This window comes from Moschus berezovskii, chromosome 12 (genome assembly GCF_049115385.1).
Source record: "Moschus berezovskii isolate FMDL1 chromosome 12, NW_MosBer_1.0, whole genome shotgun sequence".
Lineage (NCBI taxonomy): Eukaryota > Metazoa > Chordata > Mammalia > Artiodactyla > Moschidae > Moschus > Moschus berezovskii.
Window position 1 is genome coordinate 64,563,014 of NC_142471.1, and position 9,725 is coordinate 64,572,738.

Genomic DNA, 9,725 nt, shown 5'->3' on the forward strand with positions numbered 1-9,725 from the left:
TGACAGGTGGGGGAGGCAGGTGGAGAATTGGGCCAGTGAGCTCATGGCAAAAGCGCCTGGCGGGGCGGGGGTGGGGGCCCTGGCATATAAAGCCCCTGGGGCCTGCCGAGGCGGGTTGCGACGGCACCATGGCAGACTCTGAGGAGGTGCAGCGGGCCACGGCACTTATTGAGGAGCGGCTGGCACAGGAGGAGGAGAATGAGGTAGGGCTGGGGTGGGGGCCCAAGGTGGGTCTGGGGACACCCAGCTCTGCTGTCAAAGGAAGGCAGAACCCGGCTGGAGGAAAGACAGGTGTCCTCAAGGGCCCAGTTGGTGCTATTCCAGGGTGCTCCTGAGAGGGGGTTGTTGGTAGTGGGAAATGAAGGCTTTAGCCTCCAGATCTTGAGAGACAAGTGGTGAGCCAAGCTGGGTTCCCCGAGACCCTGTCTGCTCACTTGGGCCTTGAGAAGACGGGCTAAGCTACACAGAGCAGGACAGCCAGGATGCGGCCTGGGAGTGTGGGCCCCCGAGATCCCCCAACTGCTGGGTGGGAGGTTGGGACAAAAAAAAACTCCAGTGTTTGGTCCCTAAAGAAGGATAAAGACTGGGAGCAGAGTGAGGAAGGGATGCTGGCAAAGGAAACATGGGTTTTCTAGGACCATCAGCCACACCAGGGGAAGCCTCTGAGCACGGGGCTGTGGACGGTTGCATTTTTTGTGGAATAAAGAAGTAAGGGAGGAAGGTGTGGGCTGCTCCCACTGTTCATTTGATGGAAACAAATACTTGACCTGGAGTTTCTCTGCCAAGTGCCTGATGCTGGGAGGAATGAGGGGCTCAGTAAGGTCAGCCCCTGCCTCTCCCTTACCAACCCCGTGTTCATTTTAGCTGACATATGTCAGGCGCACAGTCAACTCAGAAACAAGGCACAGTGGAGAGAGGGTGAAATAGAGGTGTAACTCAGAATGAAGGAGCACGAAATGTGGGTGATCACGTCAACCACGGACCCTCTTGAGGGCTTCTCTGTGGACAGGAGGGCACTGAGTCAGGTCTTCAAGGATGGTGAGTGGTGATCAGGATGGGGAGGGTATTCCAGGCTAAGGAAATGGCCCTGCCATTTCCAGGTGTGGAAATGTGACTGTCAGGAGGGAGTCTGGCAGTCGGGGCTGAGGCTGGGAAAGCAGGCAGGGCACGAACCAGAGGGCAAGGGCCACATGAAAGATAGTCTGTGGCAGTGGGAAGCCACTACATGTTGTTGAGTGAGGCACAGTGGTGCCATCTGACCGGTTTTAGGAAGGCATCTCTGACAGCCCTGAGAAGAACTTGGAGGGGGAGAGACTAGCCCTACCAGGAATGGGAGGGAGGAGATGAATTTGTTTAGAGGCTGTATGTGTGTGTGTGTGTGTGTGTGTGTGTGTATGTGTGTACTCAGCCGCTCAGTCATGTCTGACTCTTTGAAACTCCATGGACTGTAACCCGCCAGGCTCCTCTGTCCATGGAATTTCCCAGGCAGGAATACTGGAATGGGTTGCCATTTCCTCCTCCAGGGGATCTTCCCAAGCCAGGAATGAACCTGGGTCTCCAGCGTCTCCTGTAGATTTCATTCATAAAAGGAAAAGTGAATGGGAGGGAGGAAGAGGGGAGAGTCAGGACTCTGGTGGAAGAAGACTTGAGGCCTAGGGAAGCGAGGGCAGGTTTGTCTCGGAAGAGCTTGGACTGAGCCCACGTTGGGGCATCCCAGGATCTCCAGGAATGCCATTTCTCACTCCTCCAAGGGCATGAGCACTGGGGCCAGGCAGGTGAGTCATGCTGCTGGACCATTTCTGGAACGCTGCCACTGGACACAGAGATCTTCAGCAAGAGGACAGGGAGCAGTCCTCATCCATTCATTCATCCAATAAATATAGTGGCAAGGCTGTCAGGACCCTGTGTGCCCAGAGAGCCTGTCTTGCCACCAATGCCTCCTTCGTGCCAGGCACTTAGCTACAAGTGGAAAGGCGTTCTCTCGTTTCATCTCTGCAACCATCTATGAAGTAAGGTGGAAGTTTTGTCGTGTTGCATTTCATCGACGAACATTCAATTCAGGAAACATTTCTTGAGCACCTGCTGCATGCCAGTCCACACAGACGAATCCGAAGCGAGGGGCTATGGAGTCTGAGTAAGGCATGGGTGAGCAGTAGAGACTCAGTTGTTCCCACCAGGCCCCAGCCCATCAGCATTCTTAGAGGAGAGCCTCATGTCTAGCCTGCACCCCTTTCTTGGGGTGGATGGGGAAGGAGGACCTCGGAGACCAGCCCAGGGACTGGGGCTCTTCGATGGGGGCTTTACTGGGCTAGGTCATCACTGGAGACTTGGACGTGTGCAGAGCTAATGAGCCTGCCTGCCATCATCCATGAACTCATTCATTCATTTACTCTCCAAAAACTTGCTGAGCACCTACTACGTGCTAGCCTCTGTCGCAGATGCTGGGGTTGCCAAGATGATTAAGACCAACCCATCCTCTAGACGCTTCAGGGGCTGGCCAAGATCCCACATGCAGTAGTAGCTGAAGCCCTAGGCGATTCCTCGTCCCCTGGTAAAGATGCAGTGTTTCAAGCGAGGCCAGCCCCGAGGCGACCTCAAACCATGTATACTTCATATGGAAGGGAGGCGCCAGGGGACCACAGAACATCTGAAAAAAAGCCCTGGAAAATCAGCCTTCAAATGACCCTTGAAAAGTATAACCCTTGGAGTGCAAAAGGCAGCTGAGAACTCTGGAAGAAGGAGTCATTTCTCCCCAGCTGCCACCTGGACTCAGCACCCTCCAGCCTGAGTGAATATCCTGGCAAGGAGGGGACTTCAGAGATAGGGGGGCCTGCACTTCATAAAGAGTGTTTTCCTTTAGAAGAGAGGAGGAGGTGACAAGGAAGTAGTCCAGGCAAGTAGGAGCTACAAATGGGGAGGAGACCTTGACAGAGTTTCCACCCTGTATTATTACAATGAGAAGGTTAATACTTGGGGGCTTCCCTGGTGGCTCAGATGGTAAAGAATCCATGCCTGCTATGCAGGAGACTGGGGTTCGATCCCTGGGTCAGGAAGATTCCCTGGAGAAGGGAATGGCAATCCACTCCAGTATTCTTGCCTGGAGAATCCCATGGACAGAGGAGCCTGGTAGGCTACAGTCCATGGGGTCACAAAGAGTCAGACATGACTGAGCAACTAACACACACCCAAAGTTAATACTTAGAGTTCACTTCAAGCTGAGAGCTGGAGAGCTGCATGTCCTACCCCTCAGATATCCTGAGAGCAACAGTTTCCATGCCCTAGGATTTCACAGATCAGTAAAACCTGAGGGAAAGAAGTTGGTAACTGACAGAGTTCCCAAAGTTTTACATTGTCAAATAAGCCCATTAAAAAATACTTATCATTTATCACAATTATTTTATCAAAGTGAATTTTAAATGTCCCTAAACCTAACCCCCCTAAGGACCTCAGGGCTTATAAATATTGAATATATTTAATTTCATGAAAACTCATTCTGCTAGCCCTTAAATCCTATTTTGCTGGAGACCCAGGGCTGTCAATAGGCAGGTGTTTGAACTGGAGTTGGGGTTGAGGCTGAGTTGGGGAGTCCAGCTCTGAGGTGGGGAGCGCAGCTCTGACCTGGGCCTCTCCTGGACCAGACAGGAGTGGAGCAAGTAAAGGGCTGTGAGGTCACACAGGAGGAAGACTTTTGGGGGTGTCCTTGAATTAGTTGTGGGGGAGGCTGTCAGGTCCCCTAGGCACAGCAGGCAGATCCCAGAACCTGTCCTCTCCCTGGTTCCCCAGAAACTCCGAGGAACTACCCATCAGAAGTTGCCCATGGAGATGCTGGTGTTGGAGGATGAGAAACACCATCGGCCTGAGAGTCCGTCCTTACAAAAGGTTAAGGTAAGTGCTAGGAGAAGCCAGTATCTGCCCTCAGCAGAGAGGCCAGGCAGTTACAGTCTCGCTCCTCCTAGTATAGTCCATGAACCTGCAGCTCAGCACCGCTGGGAGGTGTGAATGATGCAGCCTCCTGGCCCCACCCCACACTTGTGAAGGGGAATATGCCACCCCCAAATATACCACTTTGGTATACTGATTATTTTAAATAAAGTCATTTGAGAAAAAGCCAGTGCAAGAAGAATACACTGACCCTCCTCTGCTCCCCAGAAAGCAGGAGATAAATCTCCCATGTGAAGTTACCCTCCCTCTATCAGGAAAGTAGAGCTTCCTTATCACCAAATATCAGGAATTCAGGGCTGAGAAGGCTGTATAAACAAAATGTTGTTTCTTCGCTAATTCGCTCCTCCAAATCCAAACTCCTTCGTCTTTTCAGTGCTTCACCAATTTATTGTTTCCTTGCCTAAAAGGTATAAAAGCTGCCTGCTTCAGTCACTTCTTCGAGTCTCATATTTTTATGGACTACCATACATATGAAATTAGTTTCTCCTATTAATCAGTCTTACATCAATGTAATTTTTCGACCAGCCAAAGAACTTAGAAGTGAAAAGGGGCAGGGGTGGTGGTGGTAAAGTTTTCCTCTGCACACCTGCTGAGTCAGAATCTGCAGGTGTCCAGGATCCCAGGGGACTCATTTTGGAAGCGGCAGTGATGAGGCAGCCATACAACAGGGCGTGTGGTAATGGGATGTGGGGAGGCTGTGTGTGCTGACAGGAGAGATCTCCATGCTGGTCAGAGAAAAGCAGTTTCCAGACCACAATGGGAAGGATGATCCTGTCTGAAAGGGCATCAACTGAGCTGTGATAGAAGTTACCTCTAGGAGAGAAGGGCTTTCATGTTTCTGTATTATTTTTATGACCAGAGAGAGGGATGGAGGGAGGGAGAGAGGCGGAGAACTGCATGAAAAGATGAGAATCAGGAGCCGGTTCTGGAGGCCTGGGCTAAGAACTGCCCTTGAGATTTCCTCATCAACCTCCCACCCTATGTGGAGCCTTGAAACTGGGCAACTCCCAGCCAGCCCCCTCAGGAGTCCCTCGATCTGAGGAATCTGTGTCAGTTTCATTGGCTTCACCTAGTCCTGGGCGGCAGAGTGAGACCTGGATTCTTTCTTCCTTGAGAGGAGCTCTCTGTCCTCCACCTCCGGATCAGCTCAGAGGTCCCCAAGCCCCACACTCCGCGCCCCAGTGTGGGGTTGATGGCTTATCCCCACGCAGGGCCAAGAGCGCGTGCGGAAGACATCTCTAGACCTGCGGAGGGAGATCATCGACGTGGGCGGCATCCAGAACCTCATCCAGCTGCGGAAAAAACGCAAGCAGAAGAAACGGGAAGCCCTGGCCGCCTCCCAGGAGCCACCTCCCGAGCCGGAGGAGATCGTAAGCGTTCTAGGGAGGACACTTGTGAGGGCAAGGGGAGCCGGGGGAGGGGAGGATGGCGCAGATCACCTCGGGGCGGCCCCCCCATGACTGCATTCACGCCCTCCAGACGGGCCCTGTGGAGGAAGAGACATTCCTGAAAGCTGCTGTGGAGGGGAAGATGAAGGTCATCGAGAAGTTCCTGGCGGACGGGGGTTCCCCTGACACCTGCGATCAGGTGATGTTCTTTCCGGGCCCTGCACCTGTGCCAGCCTCCTCTTAGAGCTGTGCCTTGTGAATTGAGAACAGGCATCCGTGTCCTTTGAGAGGGGGCCCCTCAGAAGATTTGGGATGCCCCCTTCCCTTCCCCACACAGGTCTCTAAGGAGACCCTTTCCAGCTTGAACCGCCTCCAGAGTAATACGTACCTGGATATTTAGGGGGGAAAGAGGATGGAATCAAATACAGAGTTGAAGACCAGGAGAACAGGGCTGGAATCCCACCTGCACCATGCCCTGGTTCAGCTTGTATGCTTGGGGGGCAGTGAGAAGGTCCCCAGTGCATAGGAGGCCTCCAAGGCTGGTCCCACAGAGCATGAAGAAGCTGGCAGAATGTGGACCATACGGGGACCAGCACAGGAGTCAGAATAGGGCTGGGATAAACCCTGATCTCAGCCTGGGTGGATGATGGGTCAGGCGGGGGCCCTGACTGTTTCTCTGGGGACAGTTTCGCCGGACTGCCCTGCACCGAGCTTCCCTGGAGGGCCACATGGAGATCCTTGAGAAGCTTCTGGAGAGTGGGGCCACTGTGGATTTCCAGGACCGGGTGAGCAGGAGGGCAGGTGTTGGGTGAGGGGCAGGAGGTAGGTCCAGCACTAACAGACTCCCTGTCCCTGCAGACCTCCCACCTGGGACACAAACAGGCCCCACCGCTAGTGTGTTGTGTGAACTTGTGTGGGCACCACCTCCTCCCCAAGCCTTGTCTGTAAATCTGGCCTGGACTAATGGACCCCCTGAGGGTTCTCCAGCTCTACTCCACCCACTGCCCAGCCACTGGAGTGTCACTGTCCTTCCTTGCACCCTTCCCTGGATATCTCCCTGCCCTCTTGGCTGGGGTCCTTTCCCCAAGGGCACGCTCTTCCCTGAAGCTCTGCAATGAGGTTCCATCCTTCCTTCCTAGCTGGACTGCACAGCCATGCACTGGGCCTGTCGTGGGGGCCACCTGGAGGTGGTGAGACTCCTGCAGAGCCGAGGAGCAGACACCAATGTGAGGGATAAGGTGAGGCAATAATGCTCACAGACGCTGGGGTGGCAGAGTGGAGGGGAGGGAAGCAGAGGGCAGAAAAGCAGAAAGCAAGTGGCTAGTGAGCTAGTTTGGTTTCTGGGGTGCCTCAGAGCCTGGGGATAGGTCTTGCCATCAGCAGCAAATCCTTGGAGACCACCATCTGGGAATGGAAGCAGGAAGAGCAGAGGAAATCCACTATCTTGATGACTTTCAGTTCAGTTCAGTTCAGTTCAGTCTCTCAGTCGTGTCCGACTCTTTGCAACCCCATGAATCACAGCACGCCAGGCCTCCCTGTCCATCACCAACTCAAGGAGTTCACTCAAACTCGTGTCCATCAAGTCGGTGATGCCATCCAGCCATCTCATTCTCTGTCGTCCCCTTCTCCTCCCGCCCCCAATCCCTCCCAGCATCAGAGTCTTTTCCAGTGAGTCAACTCGTCGCATGAGGTGGCCAAAGTATTGCAGTTTCAGCTTTAGCATCAGTCCTTCCAATGAAGACCCAGGATTGATCTCCTTTAGAATGGACTGGTTGGATCTCCTTGGACCATCCAAAAGATGCAGGATTTGTTCACCCATGCAATCATTCATTATCCTTCTATTTGTCTCTCCAGCCATCCATCCACTGATTCATTCATCTGTTCACTTTTCTATCCATCCACCTTTTTTAATTCACTCAATCCTTTGTATGTAACCTTGAACAGGTGATGGCCTCTGAGCCTCTGTTGCTCATCTATGAAACATCTTTGCAGAGCTCTTATATGTATTGGATGGGGAAATGTATATCAAGTAATTATTTATGTAACATAAGACTGATGTTTTGTAAGCTTTTGCTGTGTACATCACATAGTCATCTCTTGATAAATGGCATCTATTATAATTATTTTAAAAGGGCAGAGGAGTGAGCAGTTGTTCACATCTGAGTGAGAGGGGAATCATAGAAGGCATCCCAGAGGAGGTGGCAGGTAATGCCTTAGAGTTAGTTCATCAGATAGGATGATGGGAAATTACAGAGTTCCCTCCCCCTCCTTGAGAGAAGGCTGGAGTTGATAGCCCCTCCACCCTCAGAGGCACCAGAGCCCAAGTCCCTTCAGCCAGCATTTTCTGCTTCCTCCCACCCAGCTGCTGAGCACCCCCCTGCATGTGGCAGTCCGGACAGGGCAGGTGGAGATCGTGGAACATTTTCTATCCCTGGGCCTGGACATCAATGCCAAAGACAGAGTGAGTGTCTGGGTTCCCTCCTGCCCAGCCCTGCTGCAGGGGGCTCTCTGTGCCCCCTGAGGGCTCCCACATGCTCCCATAGACCATGCTGAGTGTCACACTGATTCTAGGAAGGGGACAGTGCCCTGCACGATGCTGTGAGGCTCAATCGCTACAAAATCATCAAACTGCTGCTCCTGCATGGGGCTGACATGATGAGCAAGAACCTGGTAAGTTCCCTCCTTCCCTGATTCAGTAAATGGGGTGCACTGGTTTCCCAGGCCCTGTCCCGGGCACTCGGAGGAAAGACAGAACTGAGCAAGACTTGGCCGGCCTGCTCTCGGGACACTGTCTCAGTGGAGGGCTTCTCTGGGCCCAACTCTCTATGCTTTTCTACATCCAGAAAATCTAAGAGCAGAAAACAGCCAGAAGGGTCAGTAAGAGGACTTCCCAAAGGCCCCCAAATAGAACACAGGGGGTCCTAAAGTCCAGGCTCAGGGAGGCCAGAGTTGTGGAGAAACAGAGCTGAAAGGAAGCTAAGCACTTGGTACAATCATTCCTAGAACCCTGTATTGGCTCCTGCGGTCCCCTAGTTTCTTTAGGATCCTATGTCCCCTCATCCAAGCTCTTCTCTGGGGCCTAGAGCAATCACAAAAGGGAGGAGAATTGAGTAAGGGGGCAAGGTGAGTGACTCAAGCAAGGCTGGCGGGGGGTGGGCAGTGCAACACAGGGGTAGGAGATTAAGAGGTACCAACTATTATGTATAAAATAAGCTACAATGATATATTTACAACACAGGGAATATAATCGATATTGTATAATAACTATGAGTGGGGTATAACCTTTAAAATTGTGAATCATGATATTGTACACCTGGAACTTATGTAATATTTTACATCAACTATACTTCAATTTTTTAAAAAAGAAGCCAGCTGTATGAAAGAAAAGAGGAAGGTTGAAGGGATAGCGGGAAAATCAGGAAGATGAGGGAAAGGTGTAAATGAGGACTTAACCTGGGCATTACTCACATTTTGAAATGAAAATTTTCTGTTGTGGAGGGAGTCCTGCACATTATGGGATGTTTGAGCAGCATCCCTGGCCTCTACTCAAGGTGCCAGAAATACTCCTGACCCCCAAGCTGTCATAACCAAAGATGCCTCCAGACATTGCCAGTTGCTCCCAACTGGAGGCCACTGGTATAGGTGAGGCATCTTCTAGAACAGACTTCTCAACAGTGACCAGATTTCCTCTTGGTTCCTGCAGGCAGGAAAGACCCCCACGGACCTGGTGCAGCTGTGGCAAGCCGACACCCGGCACGCTCTGGAGAACCCTGAGCCGGAGTCAGAGCAGAATGGACTGGAGGGGTCTGCCGATAGTGGGCGGGAAACCCCCCAGCCTGTGGCAGCTGATTAAACACCTGTCCTGGCCTACCAGGCACCTGGCCTGTCCCCTGCGTACAGCCCGAGGGTCATAAGAATGGCCCTCAGAGCTGAGGACACCATTCCTCTGCATACAGCCCAGGAGCACCCACAAGCTACTGCAATAAAAAAAAAAGTCATTTTTGCTATGTGTGATATTTGTTCTATTTGTGCCTGAAATATTTAGGAATGAAGGAAGATTGGGAGCAAGGATGGGCACAGGCGAAAGGGGAACTTGGAGCCTTTCCGCCCTCCCTGAGCCAGCTCTGCTAGTTTTCCTACCCAAGGCCTCTCCTTGCCTCTTCCCTCTCACCCCACTTCCTAAGACCCAGTGTGGATCAGCTTCGTAATGCACTCTTCCTGGGGCCCCCTCCTGGTGACAGCTTTCCAGTGGGGCTGTGTATGCCCAGCGCAGGCCTGTCATGTGGCAGACTCGGCAGGAGGAGCTTGGCAGGGGATCGGGGCAGTCAAGGGGCGGCAGATCCCAGGCAGCTTCTCACCCCGCTGGCGGCACCTCCCATAGGGCTGGGTTGTCTC

The 9,725-nt window shown here is 52.6% G+C and overlaps 1 protein-coding gene across 1 annotated transcript; it reads left to right on the plus strand.

Moving 5' to 3' along the window:
• Positions 1-51: 51 nt before the first annotated feature.
• Positions 52-9,337, plus strand: ANKRD2 (ankyrin repeat domain 2). The gene is made up of 9 exons (XM_055424962.2): positions 52-203; positions 3,784-3,885; positions 5,154-5,312; positions 5,422-5,529; positions 6,017-6,115; positions 6,470-6,568; positions 7,693-7,791; positions 7,902-8,000; positions 9,034-9,337. Exons 1-9 carry the CDS (start codon positions 129-131, stop codon positions 9,181-9,183), a joined length of 990 nt encoding a protein of 329 aa, XP_055280937.2. The 5' UTR covers positions 52-128; the 3' UTR covers positions 9,184-9,337.
• The last annotated feature ends 388 nt before the right edge of the window (positions 9,338-9,725 follow it).

Coding starts and splice junctions, on each gene's coding strand:
- ANKRD2 (XM_055424962.2), top strand. CDS start 129: ATGGCAGACTCTGAGGAGGTGCAGCGGGCCACGGCACTTATTGAGGAG. Junction 5,313..5,421: donor CTCCCGAGCCGGAGGAGATC/GTAAGCGTTCTA, acceptor CACGCCCTCCAG/ACGGGCCCTGTGGAGGAAGA. Junction 5,530..6,016: donor CCCCTGACACCTGCGATCAG/GTGATGTTCTTT, acceptor CTCTGGGGACAG/TTTCGCCGGACTGCCCTGCA.